Source organism: Stereum hirsutum, assembly GCF_000264905.1.
Source record: "Stereum hirsutum FP-91666 SS1 unplaced genomic scaffold STEHIscaffold_11, whole genome shotgun sequence".
In the NCBI taxonomy this organism is placed as follows: domain Eukaryota; kingdom Fungi; phylum Basidiomycota; class Agaricomycetes; order Russulales; family Stereaceae; genus Stereum; species Stereum hirsutum.
Window position 1 is genome coordinate 171,805 of NW_006763141.1, and position 26,417 is coordinate 198,221.

The window sequence follows — 26,417 nt, forward strand, 5'->3', positions numbered from 1 at the left end:
CCAGCAGCGCCACAACATTGACCGCCGGAAGGTCGGCCGAGAACCGGGTTCATCACTCAATACTCGTAAGTACGACGCTTTCTTTCTCACCAAACCAACCTGGGTAAAATCCAGTCGTTCTCTCCACGGGTTCGCTTTACACATACTCTGTTGTCCGGCAACTTGAAGCTCGCCGGGTCTTCCTTCATGAGATCTGCAAACTTCAGACACAACCGGGTCAGCATCCCGACCATTTCAGTGCACTGGACTCGCCGATCTCGGCCTTAAACGTGGCGACCTTTACCATCAAAACAGACACGGCCTCTTGGTCGAACGAGGCTGCAATAAAGAGAGAGCCTGCTTCTACAAAGTTGCGATTGTGGCGGAGGTGCATCTGGCCGGAGGAACGTTGATACGGGGTGACAAGTTGGGGAGTTATGTGAATTGGACTGCGCTGGGCTGGACGTCGGTGGGGACATTTGCAAGTCTTAGACAATACCTATGAGCTTGGTTTCTGATGTGTGGGGGCATACAGAAATGAGTAAGGCCTCAGCGGCGAGCAATGCAGCGGTGACTCATGGCTCAGTCGTGAGTAGTTCTGGTGTGGAGAAGTGACGGTGGGTGCTGCAAATCATAGAACAATATAAGTAATGTGTGGCGAGAGTGACCTCGACAAGACAGTCCGTTATGACGATGTTCCCAGACATGAGAGAACTTGCAGCTTGAGGCCTTCAACATAGAGAGTACACTGTACAGTGAGCCCTCGACTGTGTAGTGTGACGGCGTTCGACGACCTTAATCCAATGGCCACCAGCTATGGTACCCAATTGTAAACCAGAAGGTCTCTTCGAATAACGCAGAGAAGCTGCAGAGTCAAGGTCAAATGCCGTAGGCGTGAAGCGAACAAGAACAGGAAAGACGTGATCTCTGGCGCAAGCGATAGATGTGAAAGTAGAAGCTAAAGAGGGGCAGACCTCCTACGAACGAAGCCAGTCAGCGGCCTCCTTTGTATCGAGAAGAAACATATCATCAGTCCTCCTGACCCGATGAGCGGCGAGGATTGTAACAGGAACAGGTATTTCCAGAGACAGGACGGAAGCCTTGACCTTGACGAGAAGCTCTGAGACTGGGCCTGCTAAGACAGGGTCACTGTCCTTCACCGCTTCCAAGTCAATTGTGACCTGACGAGCTTGTAATTCCGCCTGGAGCACAACTTACAGATCCAAACCACTAGCAGAGCCAAAAGCCGAAACCGACGAATTCACGAGAGACTCCGACAGGAAGGGACCAAGCCAAAACTAGATCTAGAATCCGAGCAGTGAGAGTCTTAGAAGCCGTTGACAGTTCAGCCGACATAGCCTTCAGTTGGTCCATGCACTGGAGAGACTCGTGAACAGCGGTAAGGTTATCCTTCCCCGTAAGGGATAAGGTGCGGACGACAGACTCAAGGGGTGCGGCAGCAGAAGAGACAGCGAGCACAATCTGATCGAGGGCGGGCCAGAGGCGCTGGACGACACCACGCGTGACATCTTCGACGAGGGCTTCGGGCTCAATTCGCGCTGAAGGTGGTGTTCTAGGAATCCCAAGAGTGTCTCAGTATTTTTGATGGCAGAGGAGGCGGTAGCAGGGAGGGTGGGTTGCTGGTCTTGATGTCACGGATGCGAAGGAGTATAGTGCGAAGATCGGTGATTGTGGCGGGTTTCCCGGGCAGATTGAACTGCTTAGAGAGTGTAGCTCTTGCATCGGCAACTGCGTAGGGACAATTAGTAGAGGACTGGGACTAGGACAGGGCAGGGGAGATATTGCGTTGAAGGGTTTTGGTGAGATGGGACCGCGGTCGTGAATGGCAAGTACTGACTCGTCGACAGGCTTGAATCTCGACATTGCGCTTTACGGGTTTGAAAGAGCAACGAGAGAGAGACTGTGGTGGAAGTATACGAAGAGGACAAAAAGTACAGCTGGCGGTTAAACGAGTCGACGGTAGTGCTAAGTGGTCGTTCGCGGAAGACCCTGTATTGCTCACATAAGGGATGTTGATAGACACAGGTAAACAATGGCATAGATGAAACGTCGTATGGAATGCGAACTTACGATGTCGAATGTCAGAGGAATTTACTCCTGCAAATCAGATAGATCACGTTGCTCCTTCTGTGTTATAGGTAGCAGGGGTGATGTGCGTGATAGCACCACGCTATCCTGATTCTACTCACAACGAATCAAACACTGTCCGAAAAGAGAAAATTTGAAAAGACATACCGACATGACCATCTCATTGTCTCACTCTGCGTGTTGTTCTCGTCAACACGTCTACTACTTACCCTGGAGCTGCATTGGTGGGGTGAAATACTGGGAGTGAAGGCTGCTTAGTCTCCTTGAGCAGAGTGGCCAGTCGTTCAACCGGGCGGCGCGAGGATCACTTTGTCTGACGCCCTGCGGCCTGCGCTTTGATATTGAAGCTCCGCTTCAAAGGGGGCCTGTCCATTATATACGCCATCCGCTTGGAAATTTTCTCGTGGCCGAGCAACCTCGGCCACAAGATTTGGCACCCCGAGTGGCACTGTGGCGGCGATCGAAATCCGGTCGCAGTCGCTTTCCTCTTGGCTTCGCGACACATTTTGCTTTGTTGCGGACAAGTTCACCCACTATATAGTTGGGGAACTCCATCAAGAACTCTTACCACATGAGGTGCATATAGCTGATCTGAGCGAGTGCTGACTGAACCGGCCTGGGAGGAAGGGAGAAGGTAGGACAGGTTGTGATATTAGTGTTCGGCGAAGTCATGGTAAGCGAGCCCCCATCTCTCCCTCGTCCCCTTCTCACCACCAAACTCACACGAGGACTGACCACACCTCATGACACAATCACAATAGGGCATATACCTCCTCTCGACTCTGAAGGTAAGCTTGATTCGACCCTATTCAAGCTCGATTCAAGCTCATCATTTGAATGACGGCTGCTCGACTCCGCACCTCCTTCCTACCTCCCGCATTCTCCGAAATCGGGATCCCCACAGGCGAAGCCAAGCAGTCTCAGGAGATCACCAATCTCTTCAGCACCCTCCCAACATACGAGATCTTCGGCCTTGTGTTCGATTAGAGTTTTTACTGAGTGCAGTGCTGGCGGCGGGCGGGAAATGAGTCAGTCGCATCAATGTGTGCGTTATATTAGGGCCTGCGAGCCCATTGGCATGGATGTTTGAGTAACGATAGCTCAGATTCCGAAGGTACGTTTTACTATACATTCAACCACTTCCATCCCTATCCTTTCTACATGATGTCCAATCAGAATCGCATTGAGCGCGGGACTTTCATAGTCTTGTGCATGAAACGATTTTACGTGCTACTGCACTCTGACTCTTTTCGCATCTATGTTCCCTTGTTCGATGTGCGCTGGTGCTGACCTCCCATTTTACCTCTTTGTTTACAGACTTAAACGGTGAGATGTCTTTAATTTGTTCAGCGAACCCATAGTTCAGAGAAGATGGACATATTATTGTTGTACGAACGTGTGTATCAGGATGCAAATAGATGGTACGATCAAATATCAAACGGGTGAACGTGCGTGATCTCCAACCTCCGCGCAGCCAGGAAATCCCGTGGAAATTCAAGATTGGAGTCGTACGTGACCTCAGTAACGTGCTGTTCAATCTGGGAGATAGTAGGATGGTTTTGTAGATCATCAATAGTATGAAAGTGCAGATGATTGAGTGCTATTCCACGCTGGGTACAGTCTCTAACGAATTTCAGCAGGGGAGTGAGTTCTAGAGGACAAGTACTAAGGAGAGCGAACACGTGAAGAGTAGAGAGACGAGGACACGGAAAACCACTGTTCTCTGCACCAGTAAGAGCGGACAAGAAGTCCTCGGCATCGGATAAATCACCAAGGGGGAAAGACAAGGTCTCGAGGGAAGGAAAGTGGCGTAGAACATGTTCCCATATTTCCCTCTGCTCAGAATGCCATATCCATTCCGAATCGCTAACGGCTGGACCAAACCACAGCTCCCTAACCTCAACACACCTCAGCCTCTTGCCTATGGCCGACAATGTGCTGCTAAGAACATCCCCTACACTGAAAGCCTTGACGGAAACGGCAAGCTCGAAAGCAGCGACATCGTTACCTCCGAGAACTGAAAACCCCAGCTCATTCGGTTGATTGAACTGGAGAACATGGAGGGCGTCGAGGAATGATTGATATGAGGCAACCTTGGCCGGTAAAAGAGACAAAATACCGTCGTGTAGCACGCTGAAAAGCTCTTGTGCTTCCAAATGAACGACGGTCTGCGCCTGGAATGAGATGTTCTCCATCATCGCCTGGATGAATCTCGATTCCGCCCTCATCGTTTTGATGGAGATGTAACGCAAACTACGAAGAAGTATGCGCCCGCGGTTCCATACATAGTCTTCCGGGAGAAGGTAGATATCGCCGCCTAGAAAGTCGAAGACCTCCAACGACGGGTTATGTTCCAGGAACTCGAGTAGACCAGTGAAATAGGACGGTTGGCTGTTGATGGAGCAGTGGAGAGATAGGTGGCTGAGTGCAGTGTACGGTAGGGGCATTCGTATCTCTTGAAGATGTGTCAGCGCAACGGACGAAGACGGAGTGCTGGAGGACGCGAGCTTGTGGACGCGATCAACGACGGTCTTCGAAAGAAAAAGGGGTGGTATGACCGTAGGGGCCGTGGACACGAATCCGTCACGGAGAGCTATGGGCGATTGGAGATATACGTTAAGGGGCCTCAGCTGCGATCTCTGGAGGAAGAGGGCGCTCAAAGAGGTGCTGATCTGGATATCCAATGTACACCATAGATGTGGGACAGCGATGCAGATCAATCTCCACCATTCGCATACGTGCGAGAAGGTCAAAGAAGGCCACCAAGCGGTCCCATAGTCGTGATCAGCCTCGAATTGGCTTGTCGCATACAAGAAGATGCGGGCCCAGAGCTCGAAAGGTATACGTCGGACCTGGAAAGAACCAACTTCATGACTGGAGATGGGCGATAGCATGCCTGCAGACGAAACGAGATTATGATTGCTATCCATAGCCGATATCGTTTACTAAACAGACAGCTTGATATTAGCATGGAATGAGACAGCGTCATAAAGGTTGACTACTTGCTGTGGTAACACGGAGTTGACACGGAGTTATCGAGCTATAGCGAGCGAGTTTCACCTCCGCGATGGGACGTCGTGGATTTCCTGTACTAAAAAGATTCGTCGAAGAACTTCTAGAGTACTAGAGGAAAACATAACAATGAGCTATATTGACCAAACAGGGTGACAAATGAGGGCGTATACACAGAGAACTTCGATGATACCAACCGCGACCAAGATGACATATCGACATACCAATTTGGGCCTTTCAAGAGATCAACGCGATTAATATTGGCGAAGAATCACTTGTGCAGGAATAAGATGTTCAAGCGGCAGCAGCAAAGATCTCAACGACGAAGACTGGCAGCAATTCTGAGGTGTTGGCGTGGTCAAGGACAGCACCGATGGCGACGAATACAGGAAGGTGGACGTTACTGACTCGGGTCTGGCGGTCAGCGAAGCTGATCGATGTTCCCGCGTCCAACCAGGTCCAACCAGGTCCAACCCACGGCCGGTCTTGTGTCCACCCGGCAAAAGGATAACACTGAACAGTCCCAAAACAGGCAATAAGTAAAGTCCGGAACATTCAAGAACGAAAGAGCGGAGGCAACTGGGCAGCACAGCCACCCATTCAGCGCCGAAAAACTGATCGTCTGCGAAACGGAGGCAAAATAGTAAAGCACCTAAGAACCCACTAACAAGTAGCGGGAATATGAGAAATCGCAGTATGGGTTTATCACGAACAGATACCCAAAGTAAATAAACAGAACTACCAAAAGGCCAGGAGATGGGCAAGAGATGGGCCGCCAGCTGCAGTCGATTGTTCGAGTTGTGGCCCGGTAGCGCCGGAAGGTCGGCCGAGAACCAGGGGCATTAGATAGTGTGATAGAGCATGCACGGCGGCGATGAGCTGAGCGGTGATCGTGTCGAATAAACATATCATTTCCTCTACAGGAACTCATCCAGTATAAAGCGAATGACAAAAGACCACACGAATATAAAGAAGAAAGATGGGGAGAATAGCTCGTATGAGCTCGAGAGAGTTAATCGCAGCACAAACTTTGGCCTCGGACAGAGAACTTTACAGTGCAAGAACTCACCGGATTTTGCCGGCAATTATGCCGCCGACAGGTTCCGTTCGGGTTTCCCACGCGTCCTCGTTTCTTTCCAGATCTGCGTCATGTTTGGCCACAGGACGCCATTTACCAGCATTGTTGTGGCCGGTCCTCCCTTTATAGACGTCTTGCAATGACTTAGGTATCTATTTCGGCCTCTATTGACGCCGCATTTAGTGCGCCGTTCTATGAAAAATCGTAGGTCTTCACACAGGTTACGATCTAAAGCATACCGTATTCCTATCGCGTTCATCCCCACGGCCCCTGTCTCCTACTATCCACGATGACTTCCCCTCACTTCGACTCTGGTCTGGAGAAGGGGTTCAAAGGGATGTTCAACTCCCAGAAACCCAAGAAAGTCGTCGCAACTAAAGAAAAGGCCCCGGAACAGTTCTCCAAGTCGGTCTCCGCCACACCTTCTCTACTAGATGCCGCAGGATCTGTATCTAAAAATTCTAGTCTGCCTCTTGATAACCAGCAGGATGCCAATCTAGACACGAATCAGAGCTCAGATTGCATCCCTAGCTCTTCCCCAAGTAACTCTGGAAATAAAGCTGTCGACGAGAATACCAAGACAACTTCCGAACCTCGAAAGACCCGCTTCGTATGTCGCTTTTGGCCTCGTCCGCCTAATGCACCACTTGGTCCCATCAAGAACGACCCTGCTATTGTAGGTAGAACAGCTGGACGAGGAGGTCTACCGCTTTGGGGCGACACGCTTGCGGATTTCTTCATGTATGATGTAATTGGCAACGTTCAGGATGTTTCGACGAGCAGTAGAATGTTGAACTGGATCGAGGGGCTGTATGACGGCAAAGGCGATCTGGAAAGTAGAGAAGAAAAGAAGGAAATGCAGAGGAAGGAGATGGAGAGCGCGGCCCCGGAGATTCATGATTCGAGGCAGGAGCCGAGGCCGATGTTTTTGAGGCCTGAAAATGTCTTGAAGCTCATCAAGGAGCAGGATGTGAAGATCAGGGAGGGACAGTATGAGAAAGGAGTCGAGCGTGTAGAAGACTCCGGAAGGTTGAAGGAAGAGGTGCGTTCTCTGCTGATTTGGCCCTGTATTGAACCATCTAGAACCCTTTCCATGAACAGAATCATCGTGACCCATTTCACCCGAGCAAATATCCCCCACCATGGCCCCTCCCTCCTTTCTCTCATCAGACTCCTCTTTTTCAACATCGCATACCGTACCACCTCCTCCCTCAAAAACTCGTTGTTCACGACCCAGACAATGTCCTCCAAGTACGCTCTGGCTCCCCAGCCACGGACTCTAGCCACTCCGAACTATGCTCCAACACTACGCACACCTACAACCTCTCACTTTCTCCAGAGATGCAAGCCTCGAATCTCGAAAAATGTCAATCCGCCCGTGACGATTGGGACATAAACCACCGTTATGACACCGAATTCGATGGATTTTATTTCACTTCGGACCTGAAGGATATGCTCGCAGACGATGATTCTGATGACGCCGACGGCAGCTGGAAAGTTGTCCCTGCGCCTATTTTCGTTCCTCTTCCTTCCTCCGTTCCCAAGGAAAAGCAACCCCCTTCTTTCGAGCTTCCTGTCGCTCATCTGTATCTTTCTGGAGCGAAGGAGCGACTGAAGGGCACGGGAAATCATTCGGTGGTTTATGAAGCGGAATGGGAGTTGCCTAGGGTTTTGCTTGAGTATATATCGAATCAGAGAAGGGATGATCTGTTCATTGACGAAGGAGGGTTCAGGAGGGAGGATATATGCTGGGCATGCGTTCGAGATGCTTTGAAGGTACGGTTAGAAGAGATGGAGAAAGGCCCGGGTGGACGCACAGAACCAAAGTCAACCTCTATGGGTCTCCGCACCGTAGAACTCCACCAAAAACAATGGGACACCATCCTCTGTCCTCCCACTGCATGCACTCACACCCTCCTCCCTTCAACCGCCACAGTGCGCATCACCGCGAAGCTATCCGTTGAGAACGATAACCACCTAGTCCGAGAGGCCGCGAACTATCAGAAGTTCGATGAATCGCTTTTCCAGCATTGGAGCGGTCTTCATCTTGCGCCTCCGCTGAGGGATCCAACACCGGTCGGTGCGGTGGTCCCGCAGTTTTACGGGTTCTATCAACCGGCTGTGGGCGAGGACGAGACTGGAGACGGTGATGCTGAAAAGAGAGAGAAGAAGCGGTATCGGAGCAACATCCTGTTGTTGGAGGACTGTGGGCAGCCGATCAATGTCGACGAGCTGGATATAGATGACCGGTACGTTCGATTCGTGTCATCGGTCCGTGCTCCCATTTTTGAGTCTATTTCATTCATCAGTCAAGAATGTGCTGCACTCCTTTTCCGCTTGCACTTCAATCACTGGACGCACAACTCCTTCTACCCTCGAAACATCCTCGTTCGACAGGGCGATATTTCAGAGACTGCCTCCTCTGGGCCTGCCATACGTCACCGTTACACATGCAAACGCCGTTTCAGGCTGATTGACTTTGGACGAGCCATTCAGTACGATAAAGAAGGAAATGCAGTATTTCAGGATGCGGATCAGGAGATCCGAGAAGTCCGGGGGAGGCTTAGACTCGAGAGGATTCCAAATGGGACGTGGGTCAATGTACCCCATACGAACACAGGAAACGAGATAGAGAAGCTCGCAACGGGTAGGCGTCGCGAGGAAAGGCAAGCTAGGCTAGGGCTGAAGATATGGGAGTTCATTCCGGGGCCGAGAGTTGTCAGTGAGGAGGAAGCCGATTTTTTTATTTGATTTCGTGAGAGTGAATCGATTTCAAGGATTATGCTAATAAGCTATGTCCAGCCAAATGAAATATGAATGTTCCTGCTTTCGAAGATGCCTAACACCGTTCAGTCCACGGGAGATGCAGCAAAACAGGGGCCGGAGTGTAAGTTGCTTTCCTCTACATCAAGCCAACCTAGTTCAGGCCCAGTCGACATTTTGGTTTTGACGCATCTTCGTATCCGGGAAGACGAACCAGCGCTGTCGGACGTTCTACTGCTGACAGCTCCGAGTCCGCAGGATGGGACAAATCGTCGGGGTCTAGCTCGGTCTATCTGCAAGCCTTCGAAGTACAAGACAAGGTTTTAATCGGCATACTGGAGTACTTTAAGCGATCTTTCAGGGCCCCACGGTTTCGTGAAATGGAAGGAACCCCTGCCAGATGTATCGTCAGTCAGATACCGAGTAGCGAAAGAGGAGCACACACCGGAAATAAAAGTTTCGAGTCATTATTCATGAGAATCATCAAACTCTCCTTGTACACCGTCCTCTACACCATCCCACTCCAAATTGGCCACCAAGTTATGTAGAAAATGAAACGAATCTCTCCTCAAAATGCATCTCAAGACGGACAACCTCGTGATAGGTTCTCCGATTGCTTTTCGCCTCATCAAGATATGTGGTAAGGCGATCAGAAGGGAAGTCCCTAAATCATCCATATCTTCGTTGAAGTCTACCTCGCGGATATCGATCGAGGTAAGGTTTGGGAGGAAGATGTTCTCTTCCGAGGTTGGAAGAGTGCCATTAGATGTCAAACTGTGCAAATCATTCGCCTCCCCTCCGTCGCTGCTTTCGATGACTGCACTCGTGGTTTCAGAGAGGGCATAGAAGAAGGAGATGGCTGTGTCCCCACGAACAGATATGTGCTGTAAGGTACGGAACGGGCCTATGTTCTCCTTCCATAAGTTCTTGCTCATTGCTCCATATGGTCGTATGATGATCGTGAGGTTTCGTAGATCATCGAGATGGAGAAGGTCAAAAATGTATGTAAAAGAAGGCCTATGCGAGGAATACTGGACCGACAAAGAGACCGTGGTCGGAGAGAGGAGGTGGCGAGGCCATGGTCGTACAGTAGTATCGGTGAGCTCAAGGCCTGAGTCTTCCCAAGCGTCGACGCGCATGTATCTGCGCCCGTCGATGAACTGAGGGCGAATAAACAACGAACGAATGCGAAGAGCAGACGGTGCTCGTGTCAGCTGCGTGACGCTAGAGAACAAGGGTTCGAGGTAGGTGTCACTGACGCCGATGGTCTGTGTCTGACTGGCGCTGATATGTATGTGCTTTGTGGACGGAAATAGGACGCGCTGTAGAACGTAAACACAATTTGAACCAAAACCAACGAGGTGGAAGTCCTCGAGATGAGACAGGACCACCGGGGCCATCCTAACCTCCGAGGTAAGCCCGTGAGCAATATCCGGAATGTAGTGAACAAGCCTCAGGTGGCGCAAGGACGAGGCAGTTTGAAGCATAGTGAAGAAGTCAGCAGAGGAAGGGAGAAGATCACGCCATACGGTGGATCCGCTGCTGCTCAATAATGCTACGTGTGCGTCCGGAACCTCGAGAGAAAGATCGGTGACCGTATGCAAAACCGAAAAGAGTCTCGACGGCAGTTCCATTCCGAAGAGGGACAGTCGACGTAGTTATGGAGTGTGATTGGCAAAGATGGTGGCAGGAAATGATGGGGAATATTGGGCGGTCAAATCGAGGTTTTCTAATATAGGGGCTGGCGTACCGGCCAATGACATGATCAGGGTTTGCAGCTCGATTATAGGCTGCGGCGATGAGTCGTCGATGAGAATGATCTCTCTGATTCGCGACGAGTGAATCTGTATCAAAGCAAGCAATAGAGCCTTTATTTCTTGGGTGATTCCGTGAGTCCTCAGGGGGAGTGAAGTGGCTTTTGCACGGGAGAGCATTTCCGTCGTCCAACGGGATCCAAGAGAACAATAGACGTTTGCCCACAGCGTGGGCATACCAATAGACACTCTTCGCCAACTAGCACAGACATGAGAGACATTGATCCAACCCAGCCTTGAGCTTGCAGTAGAACCTCGATACCAGTCGGGCTTGTCAACTGCGGTGAGAAACCAGAAACAGCGATCTAGGATCTCTGTTGGTAATCTCGAAGGGAGAGACAGCGCATTCCGCCGTTCTCGAGCGACGCGGATCGCTTTTGTCATGGCAGAAAGCTCATTGTCCAGCTCTTGCATAGCATGACTAACTGCATATGCATCACTTCGAGCGGATAGTTGGAAGAACGATGCAGTTCGCGCCATGATGGCGGAAGTCCAATATTCGACGGCCTGTTCGTCGGATGCCTGATGGTCATGGGGGCTGTCAGAGAGCTGAGGTGGTATGAAGTTTCAACAGCCCTGAAATCAAAAACAAGACGCACCATAGTAAGAAGATCAAAGAAAATGTGATTCAAAGATCAGGCCTCAGGGGAGTCGGTGACCGCCTCGTAGTCAACCTAGTAAATTGAGGTGCTTGGCGGCGTTCAGACGTCCGGGTGCTGTGTCACAGGATGGGCTAACACATTGGTCAGTTTTGAAAAGTCCCCCAAAGAATACGCGCGTACCGTTTGTATGATTAGTAGGGAGTAGAGAGACAGAGACGTCGTCGAGTCGTCGTCGACACTGGTCTACTTGGGTGCTGTGCGACGACTTACTTGGAAAGGTGCGGAGTTTGAAAGTCAGACGCCACACAATCGAGCTGCAAGCGCTCAATCGGCCCTCCGATTGCAACATCTCAACGCTCTCGAGGAGATATCTCATGCCCGTTGCCCATTCTTTGGACATTCTATACTCAACGCAAGCACCCTAATATTTCATCAGAAGTGTCAAGCAGTCGGGAAAAAAATCAGATCAAGACGCTACTGGCGCCACGAAGAATGATACCAAAAACAGGGGTAAATGAATATACGGATGGATGGACAGAACTACAGAGCTACCAAGACAGACAACAAGATGAGATCTACAACACGGACTTCTGTAATCATCAATACATCCCGGCGACTACGACAGTGGCTACAGCTTCATGACTTCTTCTCAATGGACGTTTACTTGAACTGCAATAGTGAACAAACCAAGTCAGTATCACAGCCGCAACAACCAGAAGAAGAAAGGGTAGGTGAAGAGACTTACGTTCTTGCCATCGACCCACTTCTTTCCATCGATCTCCAAATCCCAAGCCAAAGCGCCCTCGAAGAACTTCTTCTGCTCCTCGTTCGACAAGTCGAGCTTCTCGTACGAGTAGCTCTCCCAATCGGGTGCGCAATCGACGACGGGCTGGATCTCCTGGCCACGGACGATGAGAGCACCAGTGATGATGGAGTTGTTGGTCTCGCCAAGAACACCCACGGAACCGAACAAGTACTTGCGCGAAGCCTCGAGACGGTTGAAGAAGCCGCCGATCTGGTTGGAGGACATGAAGGTTTGTGTGAGTTCGTTGTTGTACTTGAAGTCCACGCGCCAGAGGGAGTAGCCCTCCTTGTCGAAGCTACAGCATCACATATCAGCACAACGATCTTTCGCCAGGGAAGGACAGAGGTTGAGAACTGAGGAATGGTACGCACTTCTCGTAGAGCCACTCAAGGGAGCCACCAGCACCACGGGTGTCCTTGTTGGAGTACGCCCTCTTCCAGTCCTCAAGGTTCAACGACGACTTGGGCAGATCATCCAAGGGGTTCTTCGCCTTGGGCTCGGCAGGGACCAAGGGCTCGTCGTCATCCTCCTCGGCCTCCTTCTTCTTCGGGGCTTTCTCAGCTTTAGGGGCCTTCTCGGCCTTAGGAGCCTCCTCCTTCTTCTCCTTCTTTGGTGGTGAGTAAGCGGCGGCCTTCTCCGCGAAAGTGGTCTCGCCGAAGACAGACTTCAGGCTGGGCTGGTTAACGATCGTGTTGAAGTGACGGAGGGTGTTGGGGAGTTTTGAACGGAGGGAGGCGTCGACAGTGAGTGAGAAGGCGCGCTGGAGCGCAGAAGCGAGGGCGATGTCGGCGAGGGTGATACGCTCGGTCGCGAGGAAGGTGCGGGTGACGAGGGCAGCCTCGATGGTGGTAAGGGCGGCGGTCAAGTGCTCAACGCCATATTGTTGGATCTAGACAACTCAACGAAAGCTCAGACATCCTTCTCAGATCGATTGGGAAAGAGAAGAGCCTACGGGTTTCGAGTAAGGGACAATGGTGCCGGTGACGAGGCCGATCACAAACTCGCTGTGCTGAACAACTTGTGAGTCAACGAGAGCAACCCATTGGTCGACAACAGCGGCATCCTTGGCGTCTGAGCCAAGGAGAGTGGAGTTGGGAGCGAGGGAGGCGACTAATATCGAGAAAAAGGTCAGTAAAACAAGTAAGTGAAGGAAAAGGAAGCCATAGTGAAAGCGAGGTGGAGAATGGACGGTGCCACACAAACATGTGCGACGATAATCGATCGCGTTCAAGCTGAACCAAGTTGAACATTCGTATAAACAGCCCATAAGGAATCAAAGACATCGATTGTCGCTCAAAGGAATTTACAACTGCATACGCTTGCAGCCTTTCACCAAAGACCACTCATCTCATATGTGCATTACTTCGGGCTCAGGCGTGACGCCACCTCGTTGAACCGAGGTTCAAAGGAAAACATGCTCATCCGAGAAGATGATCGTCACAATCTCTAGTGTTTTTGTCCATCCCAATCGAGAAAAAGACACAGATTGAGAAGTCTACTCACTGTAACGGCCGACGGCACCAGCGCCGAAGACAACGAAGCCATCTTTGTCCTCAAAGGTGGGAGTAACGAGGGTACCAGCCTTGGGCTCCTTCACGTCGACAGAGACACCAGCAAAGGCAGCGATGGCGTTGATCTACATCGTCAATGGGACCACGATCAGATTCGACGAGTAAAAATCAGATAAATCCGGTAATAATTGTGTGATGCAATACGCACGCGCTTGGCCTCCTCGGGAGTGGCGTAGACAGTTCCAAGAGACATCTTTTTGAGAGCTTTTGAGCTTTTGGATCGTAAGTAAAGAGATAGAGGGAGATGAGAGCAGCGAAGAGGGGAGCGGTGGGGGAGTGGCTGAAATTTTTGGTTATTTGACTGACTCGCGCGGGCTGGCACGCGTGTAGGGTTAGGGCGACGTGCTCCATCCATCGATTGTCAACGACTGCCCGGTCCGACCATCTTCCTCTATTTTTTGTCGGGCCTCAAGCTCTGGGGGATGAGAATGTTATTTAATATCATTGAGCGCTCTCTTACTCCCATAAGCTTGTACTTTCAGAGTGAGAGGAAGCTCAAAGCCGATTTCTGGCGGGCCGAAGCTCGTCTGTAGTGTGGCACCACCATGTTGGTCTGTGGCAACATCTCAGATACGGATAACAATACTTTTTCCGCTAGCGAATGACTGAGAACGTTGCAAGACTACGTATGTATAGTTGACTACTTACTCTTGTAGCACAGGCATACAGCGGAGAACCTGTCTGAGTTCCGCCAAATTCTTGCACGACCGTTTCGTGTATTCTGTGCTGAAGTATACTTTTTAAGGTCCATGTTTGCCAAAAATGGATGATTTTTGAAGAAACGTAACCACCTGAAAGGATACTTTTACGCGTAACTTTCTCGGTCGCCCTTCAGTTTCAACTTTCATCCCGTCAACGGCCCTTTGTAGGTATCTTACTAGCCGTGAGCTATCTCTACTTCTCCGTGTTTTCTGTAAGTTTATAGACGATTTCATACCATCTGTACAGGTATGTTGGGTAGAAGACTGTGACCTCATCATCCCTACAAGTCAGTATTGGCTAGTAAGTCCTCGGTATGTCCTCCTGTTTTGGCTAGGTCCATAAGTGTAAGGATCTTGCGCGCTTCGTCACCGTCTACACATTTGGGTCTGCAAAAGCTTCCAGAAGGTCTCACGTATGACACCTCGATGGGCAGCTGGAAATATATCTCGTCGATTGGGATAGATTGCTCGTGTCTACTCTCAGCCCGGTCGCGCTTTCTTGATGTTCGTCACTAGGACATCAACTTCCTTAGATGACAAGCGAGGTACTCCTTGTGTGCCTCGTCGTGTCCAGCGAAGATCAACTGTGGTATCACGAAGCTATACCTTCCGCAGTCTATTCATTCCCTGTTTCCTACGAAATCTAAGGACGGTGCGCCATGGAGATGAACACAGCCTTTGTATGTATCTTCAGCTTCAATGAGAGTGCGTATATATCCTCAGCATGGTGACGCACAATTCTGGGAGACTTCGATGCCAGTTATATGCCAAATTGTGGTTCTTTGAGCCAGTCAGAGGCAGTGGTTCGTTAGGGCCAACCGTTGTGTGGATCTGCACATCCACCATGCCGATGGGCCACGGTTCACGTCGAGGTTTGATCTGTGCACGGCCTCAAAATCATACTTTCGATCGACCACTGTACAGTGTATCCATCAGGCTAGTTATTGCACTTCGTCATTCGGCCCGCCGGGCGGCGAACCAGACGTGGATTTCTCCGAGCTCTTCGATGCGTTCGTCTCCAGTCGTCTCCTTCACACCAAGCTTTCTCACATTCGGACTGTCGTGCCAATCCTCACGACGCCCACTCAAGGCCGTCTTGACTCGTCGCCCAGTGCAGGGCCTGCTCAGTGTTCCGTCGGAACTGCCCCGGGAGATGGGCACGGATTGCATAGCGTTCTGAACAAAGTATGCGTCTGAACTGCAGGAATCCCATCGACGCTAATTGTGGATGGGATCAACAGCGTCTTGTACGTATCGACTGCGAGAAGCTGTGTCTCTCGAAGCTTGGATCTGCGGTCATTAGAAGCCATGACGAACGCGCGCGGGGTACTTATGCGTACTCGATCCCGTCGGAAATCCTTTCTCCTCTGCCTCAACGAGCTACTGATTATAAACCTTCTCTTTCTCCATATCCACATCTTCCTAGCTTGTCTCTCTCTAGTGCGTCTATATGGACCAGTTCTATAATCCCCTTGGTCAATATCACCACTCGTATGCTTCCGGGTCTCAAGACCCGTCCGGCTCTAACCACAATGACTACGATATGCAACACACGACCGAACTTGCTTCAACGCCATCTATACAATTCTCACCAGACCACGATTTGCGTTCGTTTCTTTCTCAAACACACCAACAACATCCACAACAGCAGCAGCACCATCATCACAATCTCTCCCAGATCCCGAACTATGCCTCTACATCATCTCACTCACAGTCTTACTTCGACGCGTCTAATACACACACGACCTATGACCACTCCCCATCTCCCCAAGACCAATATCTCCGACCTTCATCCTCTCCCGGTTTACCCACCGCCGTCGATCCCGCCATCCAACTCGAACTTCTCCGTGAGACGAGACGTATACGAGAACTCGATCTCCAAATAGTAGAAGCGACTCTACGAGATAGCGAAGAAAAGCGCCGGATACGAGAAGCAGAGCTTGCGATGGCTCAATTGGGAAATAGGCCTAACGCGCCTTCAACATCAGCATCCACCCCGAACGATAACCAGTTTCACTCTCTTGGCCATAGTCCCAATTACAATCATGCACCAACCCCGAGTTCGAGTGCGAGTGGTACTGGGAGCGTGCATGATGGAGGTGGTGGTGGTGTTGGTGGTCTCAGCGGCGGCGATGGCGACAGCGGCGTTGGGACAAGTGGGAATGCAAGGCCACGGTCAGCGGGGGGCAGAGGCTTGATGGGCGAAGTGAGCATCGACGATGTCCTCGACGAGGCACACTGGGCCCAGTTCTCCTCGTCATGGATAGGCGCCGAGCAGTCTACTTTCCTCGGTGCCGGTGGCGGCGGGATGCAAAGTTTCGGTGGCTTCGCACCCGGTTTGGCGATGTTTGACCCGGTCATACCAGTCCTGCCAGAGCCTGGAAAACTAGCGAAGTCGATACTCGAGCAATCACTTTCCGCTCCCCCATTTCCCCAAGACTCGCCTATCGATGATGCTGAGGACCAGGACGACTCCCCCTCAGGCCAAGCCGCGTATACTCCCGATGATCCCAGCTCGAGTAGTGCCACGAAGTCAAAGAAGACAGGCAAGATCATCGAGACGAAGAACGTCCATTGCACCAAATGCAACCAGCTTATTGCCAGACTTGTCCTCCGAGGCACGCGCGAAGAATTGGACCTCCCTTGCGACCTTTTGTACCAATGTCTCAAGTGCGCGCCCCAGACCTCTGTCCCGCCTTCTGCATCTGGGACGAGGTCGGGATCGAGGAAGAGGGCAAACGAATTGGACGATACAGAGAAGTTTGTGACTTGCGATGTGTGTACGCATGTGAGGGGGCACGGAGGCTTGAGGGCAAAATCGAGAGAGCATATCGAGTTCACGGCTGAGGTGAGCCTTGAGCTTCGCGTTTGGTCTTATGTGACGTGTGCATTTTTGGCTCAATCCTGTGGACTGACCTCCCCCCCGATTGATAGTTCATCTGTCTGTCGTGCTCGGAGAAGTATCGTCGGTGAGTTAAGTTTGCTAGCGTTTAGCTTGGTTTGGCGGACGCTGACCACGAAACCAGGTGTACGAACTGCGGTGGAACATCTGCTCGAGGTATTGTCGGCAAATGGAGGTGCAAGGAATTATTTGCTGGGGGAAGGAAGACTTGCAGCCTCTCGCATGCGAGGTACTTTGCCTTACCTGTCTTTGTCTTCACTCACCAACGCTTACTGATTGGCCATTTTACGGTGTGTAGGTTGGGAGCGTTGGATATGGAGCTGGCGGTCTGGGTGATTCCCCAAGAACTGCAAGGCGCCCCTGAACTTCCTGCGCTCCTCGAATGCTGCGAAGAGACATGGAGAGAGCATATACTGGGCAAACTTGCAGTGCCAGAGGTAAAATTCAGCCCACAATCTATCTGCGTAGTTGTTATGCTCACGCACACTCCGACCCTCCAGGTCCTCGAACATCAATCCGAAATGCGTAGTTACTCAGATATCGAGAAATTTCTCCTGGTCTATGAATTTCCCGGGAAAACGCTTTTCACTACCCCCACAAAATCACCAAATCACCGCCGCTATGTCTCCCTCCACTGGGCCAAAACTCGAACACGAAGAAACAAAAACAAACCTGAGTGGGCTTTGGTCAGTCACGAGGAAAAGATGGCAACGCAATCCAGCAGCGATGGGTGGTTGACATATAACACGAAGAGGTCGAACGTTATCCGACCTGCGGGTGCGATACTGTGTGGGATGTGGATGGTAGAGTGGATCGTTCCTGGTTCGTCCTCTCTTTCTTAATTTCTTCCCTTATCATCGTAGTGGAGAGTTTGAGCTTACAGGTGCTCGCTGTAGACAAGACTGCGGTCGTTTCGACAATCTCTCCTTTTGACGCAGTAACCACGGACGAACGTGCTCCTGTCCACTTGTCTGAGATTTTCCGCCGAGCATTGCAGGAATTAGTGAAACATAACGCCGAGCATCCGAACGACTTATGGGCGCCACCTGAACATATCTGGATGCTCCTCAGCAAAACGGGCGTTAGTACGTATTGGACCCCCCATTCCTCGTACTTAAAACTGTACATCATTAAACCTCTGCTCACCTGACTCTTATTCTACTCTCTCTCCATTTTTCGACAGCCAACCGTCTACGTGTAACAGATGGTCTCGAACGACGCTCTATCCTTCCTCTCGATGAGTACCTCACCCGCCATATCGAAGCTCGCCCCGAGCAGTTCGACCCACATATATGTGGACTATCAGAGCATTTGATCCAGCGACGGCCACATATGAAGTTCGAGGTTCAAGTCAGGCATATTGGACTAGGAACGACGCCAGAGATGGTTGAGAAGAGGGCAGCTGGAAGACTGAGGAGGTCAGTCAAGAAGGGGCGGTAGGTGTTGGTAGATTGAGATTATGCTTGGGTCGAGGTGTTGGGAGCTCACTTCTGCGCGAGCCTCCCTGGTTGGCGGCGCCTCGGTACTCTGGAGCGTTTCGATGGCTTTTCGAATGTCCGAAATCGAAGTTATCATGCATTGGCGGAGGTAAAGAAGTACGGGACACATTGATTCATCTGTATGGTAGCATTCATATCAGCTCTCTTTCTCTTCTCTTTTCTCTGGTTCAACATGGACATGCCGCAGTAGAAGTAACGTAGACACACGGAATATTCAAAGATTTTCTATCTTGGCTCCCCTGGAGGTATTGTAGCTGTATAAGTACTGTCAAGGTTAACCTAGCAAAGCAGTGCCATCACCGTACATGTAGCAATCCTGATAAATGCGGGGTAGAATGATCGTAACTTAGCATGGCACTCAAGTTACCTGGCCGTGAAGTTTTAGTTGTGGATCATTTTTCGGTCAGAAATGAGGGATCAAAGTACCGAAAAATCATGAACAGACTCTGAGATGATATCTATCTCTAGTGAACAGGAGTAGGTATGACCCAAGTAGAGAGGATGAGGGGAAAATATGCGTGAGAACATAATGAGCCACCGAGATTCGCCGAATGAGAAGTTCTCACGAGTGCCACTCTAGCCAAACTCTAGCTCAACCGCGCTACGTTACCGTCATCGCAATTAGCGGGAAGCGAGTTGAGTGCAAGAACGGCGTAGATATTTACTCCTTTTGTATTGATGGAACGCTGATATAAATGCCGACAGGCCATGCGTCCGTCGCAACATTTTCTCCCCCCTACGTCGACGCCGTCACAATGTTAATGGGCATTGTTCCACCAGTGATTGCGAATAGCCATCAGGCATGCTACCATTGCTTCAAAAGCCGTAATGTGAAACTTCAGCGATGTTCGCGCTGCCATAGGACCGCTTATTGTAGCTCGGGTAGGTTCAAAGCAGCCTTTCAAGTCAATACCACTTATTTATATACTTACGCCCATCCGTCTGATAGAGTGCCAAAAGGTTCGTACGCACAGTACATGGGTGGATTAGGCACCCATCGGGGCAACACATTGACGCAGCGCTAAAAATCATTGAAGGCCAACTGGAAGAGTCACAAAGGCATTTGCAACGCCCTATCAACTCTCGGAAAAGAGCCTTCCCAACTCCTTCTGGCACACAACACTTCTAAATCCCTCCCACTCGGTCTCGAGGATCTGACCAAACGCGACACAGTACAAAAATTGCAACTCTGCGAGCGTATTCTTTCGCGCGAAACGAACGTTCTGGAACGTAATCTTCTCTGTTGGGAGCCGCGGTGCCTCCTCTGGTAGGCATCTATTTCTTGTCAGATATTGCTTCACGTGTTCTTCGACGCTGATACATACCTGTAATAAAAGTATCAGAACGGACCAGACCCTTCGCATTCAGGAGAAGGCTGGAGCCTTGAAACCCGCCGGCGCCAGGCTAACGCCCTGCCCAACATGTCGTCTATCCTTCACCTGCTCGCCCGAGCACTGGAACCTTGTGAAAGACTTCCACTCCAGTACTCCATGCCCTGACTCTCCCTTCGGTCTAAGCCAGTGCCAGACCAACTCTTTGATCTTTGCTGACAGCGAATTCGAAGCCGCTCATCAACAGGCGAATACCCAAGGCGGACCCTTCCAATGGGCACCAAAGCGCACTGTCGAGCGTTGGTCATCTTTACTGGATCCGGAAAGGTCTACTTGGGAGACCGAGTTTGGGGAACTGTTCGAGAGAGAAATGGGAGTGAGCGGGCCTAGCACGGACAGCGTTGATGCGAAAACCAAGCTGCGAGCAGCGAGTGAAGGGCTGTCCATGATTGTGACGATTCTGTGGGCACTTGAGAAGCTGAACGAAGGGGATGAAGCTTGGACGCAGAAAGAAATATTAGAGATTCATGTCAGTCGCTCTCTTTCTCTCTTTGACGTGTGATCACTGAATTAGTGGTTGCAGATTCTTGGAGCGTCTGGAGATATTACATTCGGAGTCAATGGTTTTCGAAGAGATCTTACATCGTCTTCCGGAGGTGAAGACGCTCAAGGTATGGACTCGGAATGAACGATTTCTTCATGAGAATGTCCAATTACTCATGAGACCATGCACAGCTCGTATTCTGTGGACCCGAAGTTGAAATGTATGTCCCACCGTACAGGTTGGGCAGGACGGTCGAAAAGCACTTGTGCCCGTGGGTCCAACACTTTTGGTTGTTTCCCCGACGCGTACTGACGGCGTTCTTTTTACGACGTAGGTCTTGCAGGCGATCAGGCCGTAAACGAGTATACACCCATTACGCAGAGTAAGCCAACTTCCTTGCTCCTTGCTCGAATGCGAGCAACAAGATTGATTGACTTGCCCAATCCAATCGCCGGTAGGACCTATCACGACTTTATCTCTGCCCAAGGGCCTAAATATGTAGTCCCCGACCTCGCTGTCGCGTTCAACACCGGTGCCTCTCAAGACGATGTCGATTCCTGGCGCGAGACGATGGATATGCTCGTCGATCGCGAAGTTCCGAGCGTATTCACGGTGCGTTTACCATCGTCCAGCCCTGTTCTCTAATTTTCCTAGGTCGCCTACCTTTTCCCCCGAACTGAGATTGTTTTTCGTGCAGGCATATCATAAGGAGGAAGCCCTCGAAGAGCAAGAATATCTCTCCGAGGCAGGCGCACGGTTTGTCATGGAAGCGAAGATTAATCCTTGGGGGAGCATGCTGATGAAGATAGAACCATATAACGTGTACGGGTACTTCGCGACAAACGGTTGGATCGCGGGCATGTTCAAGGGAAGACGCTGAAGCCAAAGCCAATGGGACCATGTACGTTCGAGGAATCAATTCGTATGAGACATATGAACCGGCGATCTGTGTCTTTGTGTACCACCTCGTCATGGCATTGGTTTCTCTTCGTACATAAAGTTCAAGAGCAGAGCACTAACAACCAGAGCTGGTACTCCTTCGAATCATCCGCTAATAGCAGCGGTGGTTCTTCATGGTGAACCGTCGATATATATCTGGGCATATATATGGACTCAAAAAAATACATGAAGTACAAGCACCTGGAGATTAAAATACAAGAAGATGTCCCGAGAACGCCGGCTAGCTAGGGCGGCGGAAGCAAACGACATGAGGGCGGAGGTGGAGGTGGGGTGTGAGATTCATGTCGGAGTAGCACCATATATGAATATCAACCTGCAAACAAGGGCAAGTATTAGCAACTGTTCACTAGCTTGTGCAAGACTAGCGAAAGCTGGAGAGGAAGAAGAGTTCAGAGTCTAATTATAAAGTCGACACGGACGATTAAGCCAGGGATAACTGATCTGATGTTAGGTTTTTGCATCATGGTGAAGGGTCTGGGTACGAGACTGGGAAGAATAAATCGAAGACAAAATGAGCACTCACCATTGGGGGAAAATCAGGATGCGTTTTGAACCTTCAATCGTAGTCGGGGACACCTCGATCATGACTGACGAAAGACAGAAACCGCAATCACATTGCCCAACAAAGTAGAGAACACCAGTGCAAGTCGTCGGTATGAACGACGTCGATGGGAGAGGGACGAAAAAAACAGACGCGCTCATCCTGAAAAGAAGATACAAAAACGCGACAACTTTAGGGTAGCCTCTTTGCCACGGTCTGTCCACGTGGGCGCGTTCCGGGCACGGAACGGAGCTGCGGCGCGAGTCCAGCTCAAGTTCGGCAACCTCTGTCACTAACTCCCATCATCGTCCTCCACAGCGACCATGGCTCCCGTAGCTCCTGGAGGTCTGTAATCATCAACATATCGCAGTTTCCACTATGCTCAATGTTGATTAAACTCTGCCTCGCTCCATGATTTACAGAGCCGCACGAGAGCCCGAAGCCACAACCGATTGGCAACATAGCCTTCACACTATTGATCACGACGGCGACAGTATGCCTGCTCTTCGTATTATGGAGGCGAGCAGATGCATTGAGAGGAGCGGTATCACATCAGTGAGTGTTTCGTAACTGTCAGACGTCCATGGTGCACTTGGGCCACCTCCTATCCCGGCGTAGCACTACGTCCATTTTCCTTCATGTCTATAAACCTACCACCCGCTCATACTGTGATAAAACAATAAACTAATTTCCTACACACCTAGATTGAAAACATGGTCCCGCCGAGAAGGCAACATTCGTCTATCAGAAGATGATGGCCCTTCCGCCCAATCCTTCCTTGAGGATACCGTCTACGACGCGGATAACGACCACATAGAAGACTCGGACGAACTCGCAGTGCAGAAGCGCGTCGAACGTATCCGTCAGCAGCAGGAAGGAGGTCAGGGTCTAGGCGAGCATTGGCAGGAAGTCGGCGCCGAGTTGAGGACAGGGGAGGGGAGCGGCATAGGGTCGGGCCCCACCTCACCATTTGGTGTGGGGGATGATGGTGAGGGCGACGATGAGAGCCGAAGGGCTTGGGAGAGTCATAAGAGAGGGGCATCAGTTTCGAGCGAGGCAACAGTTCGGGGATGACCCAAGGCGCATTTGTGAGCCCTACCAACCATCTTCGCGTCTTCGCTATGATGCTGATGTTTGTGGGATCTCCATAGATACACTGTGTCGTTGTGACGTTAGCTAACACTTTGCTGCATGGACATCAGCTTAGCATCGGACGTTTCTCGTTCTATCGTTTATGCACTGTTTATTTTCCTACTCATGACCGCCTTGTTCATTCAAATTTTATCCTCTTATTTTCCCTATAATTGATCTCACCTTCCTCATGATCAGAAACCTTTCTCCATCCGTTTGAGCTCAATGCAGCACCATCGCGAGTCACCGCTACCGTGTATGACGCTGTTCAAACAGCGGGGAACATGTATGGGCCAGGTGCTTGGTAAATATAAACACATTGAAGGGTAGCGTCTATTTTGTCTAAACCACAAGCTCAATTTGAGAACTAACAATTTTTGTTACGCAGACTTCGTTAATTCAGACGTACCTGACTGGGCGATGCTCAATACTCTAGACACAACTTACCGAGGCCTGACTTGCGGTTCCCCTTCCGTGATTTGTCCATCTCTTGTTTCGGTCCGCTTCTGGGCGCGGGCGCGTGCTACATTTGCTGGAACTACCTCACAAGCAAGGCCACAACGCCCGCCCCACAACGGACCGTTTATGGTTCTGCATCGCGCAACAGCGACTTTGAAACCTCGTCATAATATCCCATGATCCCAATCCGTCTGTATCTCCTCCAACATTTTCGGTAACCACGCCCCTAAGTTTCGACCGACGTGGCTACATAAAGCCGGCATTCCTCGAACCTCCCTTCCCCTCTTCTCATCTGTTGTCGACATTACCATCAGAACTGACTCGGGAGCTCTGCCCTCTTCGCTCTGAATCAGGGAACTTTGGGAACCTACCGAAGACTTCTCCCAATCCTCAAAGCCGCTCCTCGACCGAGGTGCTTCACTCCTCGCGATACATTGCTGGTATTGCTTCTAGGACCGTTGCCTCTGCCTGTATCACGCCAGCCTTACTGCCCCATCTTATCCTTCATCTCGAAGATTACACAATAGAATCTGCCCTCTTTTTCGAAGACGTCGGAATCCCTTCCGACGTCGTAGCGCATACAAGTTCTGCGAAAAGCCACACTCCGGTTGGACAAGTCGACCCAGTTGACTCGTTCTTTTGGTATGCGGGGCCACCTAGCTCCCCCCACCTGTAAATTGAACCTCACGCGGTACAAATGTCCGTCTCCCAAATTGAGGGCTAGAGCACGTAGACACTCATCGGTGATACAGCTATCAAGGATGCATCTGTAAGATTCCACGAAGACTCCTTTCTCCTCACGTCTGCTGGAGTGTTCAAGTACTCTTCCGATGTAGCTCCTTCGGTACCCCCAATCGTGTCTCTTTTCGACTTGCCCAGGACACACCGCCCGAAGGGACACTGTCCTTGAGCGGGATTCTCTAGGAACAGAAACAAAAAGGCTATCCCATCGCATGTCTGTGTCTTGTGTATTGCGTGATTCTGGGGCAAGTAGGCCTGAGCGGAGGTGGACGCTGTTCTGGATGTTATTGGACGTCTGTACATACAGGGGGACAGATGCTCTTCGGACCCACAGGGACCCTGTTTGCTCCCAAGCTCTTAATCATCAGCTTCGTCATCGGGCGAGAGACGGATAGATCTCGTGGACTATTTTGCGATCGAGGAATCCTGAGCGCTGATGAGAACAACCATAGTTATGTTCATGATGCAAACAACTAGCAGTCTACGTCTCTTCACCAGTAAGCACAATTTTCTCGGGTTGAAGTATGTATGTCGATTCGAGGAGAAGTCATCAGTAATATTAAACCTGCGCACTATGACCCATAGACGACATTCATACACGACTGCGAGGTGCACAAACCAGGTGCGCAGAGCCTTGTAGAGAACTAACGAGGGGTGAAATCCGTGGCCGTACATGCTTTACGCGAACTCCTTCACAACTTGGCATTGGTTGAAACCGGAGTCGCCGTCCATCCCATCAACGTGTACCTTCGTAACAGCCCGGTAGCCAAACGCTTCGTAGGTTGGTACCTGTGCACATCGTTCTCAATGAGCTTGTTACGATACGCATGAATGGCCACGTGATACATACTGTGGTGTCATACGTATCGAGTACGACACAAAGGCCGTTGGATGCAGCCTAAACAGCGAGGAAACAACCACATCTGTCAAGAAACGGGTAACAGGAGGTGCAACACACGGTGACATACTGCAGCTTCTCCGTACTTCAACAATAGACGTCCGATACCCTTCCCTTGATACTCGGGTGAGACCGCGAAGCTGTTCAAGCACCAATTCTGAAGCAGAAATTTCGAGCCATCCGGGTCCTCCGGCCGACCAAATGCCTGTTTGGTCATCTCCTTGAAAGCTGGTACCATCTGTGCACAACAATGGTCAGTCTACTACTGTAACGCCTCACGATCGGCGTCATGTTTCAGGCTTACCGACGAAAAGTACCACTTGTAGGCCTCGGGTCGCTGTTCAATCGCTTTTGTTGCAAAGGCGTTGCTCCCTCTGCTTCTCTGCGCATCACTGGGGACATTCGGGAGGTCAATATTACTGATCAATCGCGCAAGAGAGAAGCAGCACATGCCGACGCGACATACCTGCCTAAGCGTTCGGTCCCGGGTGGAAACCATGAAATAGTGCCAACAACTTTCTTGTTTGCGTCTTCGGCGACGAAGAGTTGCCCTTCCTCTAGTGCTGCACCGATCAAACCAGTATTCATCATGCGAATGAGTTCGGGGTCATTTCCCGTCAGTGCTTTCCGAATTGGATCTGTCGAAAATCAGCGTAAGTCCCTAAAGCATGGTACCGATGCTTCACTTGTACCTGCATCCGAGAATGCTTTCCCAAGAATGTCGATGGCAGCAGACACTTTCTCCGGTTCGGAGCCTACAGAGACCCAATCGTGTTCCATAAGCATTTGTATACGCAGAGGAAGTGAATGAGCTCGCCATCGTGGATTCGATATATCGAGACAGCTGGTGTACTGTTGGGTGCCATGACTATGGGGTCGTGGTAGATCGTTGCAGAGTCGCGCAGGCTTCCAGCATGAGATAGTCATAGGACGGAGATATCAACAAAAAATGAAATTGGTCTGACTCGCCCGGAGCA

At 50.7% G+C, this 26,417-nt stretch overlaps 8 protein-coding genes across 8 annotated transcripts; 4 read left to right on the forward strand and 4 right to left on the reverse strand.

Moving 5' to 3' along the window:
- Window positions 1–217: 217 nt before the first annotated feature.
- STEHIDRAFT_112658 (uncharacterized protein) lies at window positions 218–2,310 on the reverse strand (the record flags this gene model as incomplete). The annotated part of the gene is made up of 6 exons (XM_007306321.1): window positions 218–438; window positions 734–844; window positions 965–1,181; window positions 1,237–1,552; window positions 2,190–2,202; window positions 2,298–2,310. 6 exons carry the CDS (start codon window positions 2,308–2,310, stop codon window positions 218–220), a joined length of 891 nt encoding a protein of 296 aa, XP_007306383.1.
- Window positions 2,311–3,515: 1,205 nt separating this feature from the next.
- On the reverse strand, window positions 3,516–5,018 carry STEHIDRAFT_112659 (uncharacterized protein; the record flags this gene model as incomplete). The annotated part of the gene is made up of 1 exon (XM_007306322.1): window positions 3,516–5,018. One exon carries the CDS (start codon window positions 5,016–5,018, stop codon window positions 3,516–3,518), a length of 1,503 nt encoding a protein of 500 aa, XP_007306384.1.
- Window positions 5,019–8,014: 2,996 nt separating this feature from the next.
- Window positions 8,015–8,981, forward strand: STEHIDRAFT_100239 (uncharacterized protein; the record flags this gene model as incomplete). Its single annotated transcript, XM_007306323.1, has 2 exons — window positions 8,015–8,427; window positions 8,488–8,981. 2 exons carry the CDS (start codon window positions 8,015–8,017, stop codon window positions 8,927–8,929), a joined length of 855 nt encoding a protein of 284 aa, XP_007306385.1. The 3' UTR covers window positions 8,930–8,981.
- Window positions 8,982–11,737: 2,756 nt separating this feature from the next.
- STEHIDRAFT_169984 (elongation factor 1-gamma) lies at window positions 11,738–13,999 on the reverse strand. Its single transcript, XM_007306324.1, has 6 exons — window positions 13,882–13,999; window positions 13,666–13,798; window positions 13,115–13,272; window positions 12,534–13,051; window positions 12,103–12,457; window positions 11,738–12,026 (listed from the first exon to the last, which is right to left on the reverse strand). Exons 1-6 carry the CDS (start codon window positions 13,924–13,926, stop codon window positions 12,018–12,020), a joined length of 1,218 nt encoding a protein of 405 aa, XP_007306386.1. The 5' UTR covers window positions 13,927–13,999; the 3' UTR covers window positions 11,738–12,017.
- Window positions 14,000–16,358: 2,359 nt separating this feature from the next.
- STEHIDRAFT_123075 (uncharacterized protein) lies at window positions 16,359–19,012 on the forward strand. The gene is made up of 7 exons (XM_007306325.1): window positions 16,359–17,282; window positions 17,369–17,403; window positions 17,461–17,565; window positions 17,635–17,773; window positions 17,837–18,158; window positions 18,233–18,421; window positions 18,520–19,012. Exons 1-7 carry the CDS (start codon window positions 16,632–16,634, stop codon window positions 18,774–18,776), a joined length of 1,698 nt encoding a protein of 565 aa, XP_007306387.1. The 5' UTR covers window positions 16,359–16,631; the 3' UTR covers window positions 18,777–19,012.
- A 584-nt stretch (window positions 19,013–19,596) lies between these two features.
- STEHIDRAFT_61413 (uncharacterized protein) lies at window positions 19,597–21,590 on the forward strand (the record flags this gene model as incomplete). Its single annotated transcript, XM_007306247.1, has 9 exons — window positions 19,597–19,717; window positions 19,785–19,795; window positions 19,873–20,102; window positions 20,173–20,722; window positions 20,784–20,837; window positions 20,902–20,981; window positions 21,045–21,092; window positions 21,169–21,322; window positions 21,408–21,590. The coding sequence occupies 9 exons, from the start codon at window positions 19,597–19,599 to the stop codon at window positions 21,588–21,590; spliced, it is 1,431 nt and encodes a 476-aa protein (XP_007306309.1).
- A 1,042-nt stretch (window positions 21,591–22,632) lies between these two features.
- Window positions 22,633–23,285, forward strand: STEHIDRAFT_61230 (uncharacterized protein; the record flags this gene model as incomplete). The annotated part of the gene is made up of 2 exons (XM_007306229.1): window positions 22,633–22,766; window positions 22,916–23,285. Coding segments are annotated over 2 exons (504 nt in total), but the record flags the coding sequence as incomplete, so codon positions are not given.
- Window positions 23,286–25,220: 1,935 nt separating this feature from the next.
- STEHIDRAFT_158918 (uncharacterized protein) lies at window positions 25,221–26,226 on the reverse strand (the record flags this gene model as incomplete). The annotated part of the gene is made up of 6 exons (XM_007306326.1): window positions 25,221–25,331; window positions 25,393–25,440; window positions 25,511–25,678; window positions 25,745–25,832; window positions 25,907–26,078; window positions 26,133–26,226. The coding sequence occupies 6 exons, from the start codon at window positions 26,224–26,226 to the stop codon at window positions 25,221–25,223; spliced, it is 681 nt and encodes a 226-aa protein (XP_007306388.1).
- Between the last annotated feature and the right edge of the window lie 191 nt (window positions 26,227–26,417).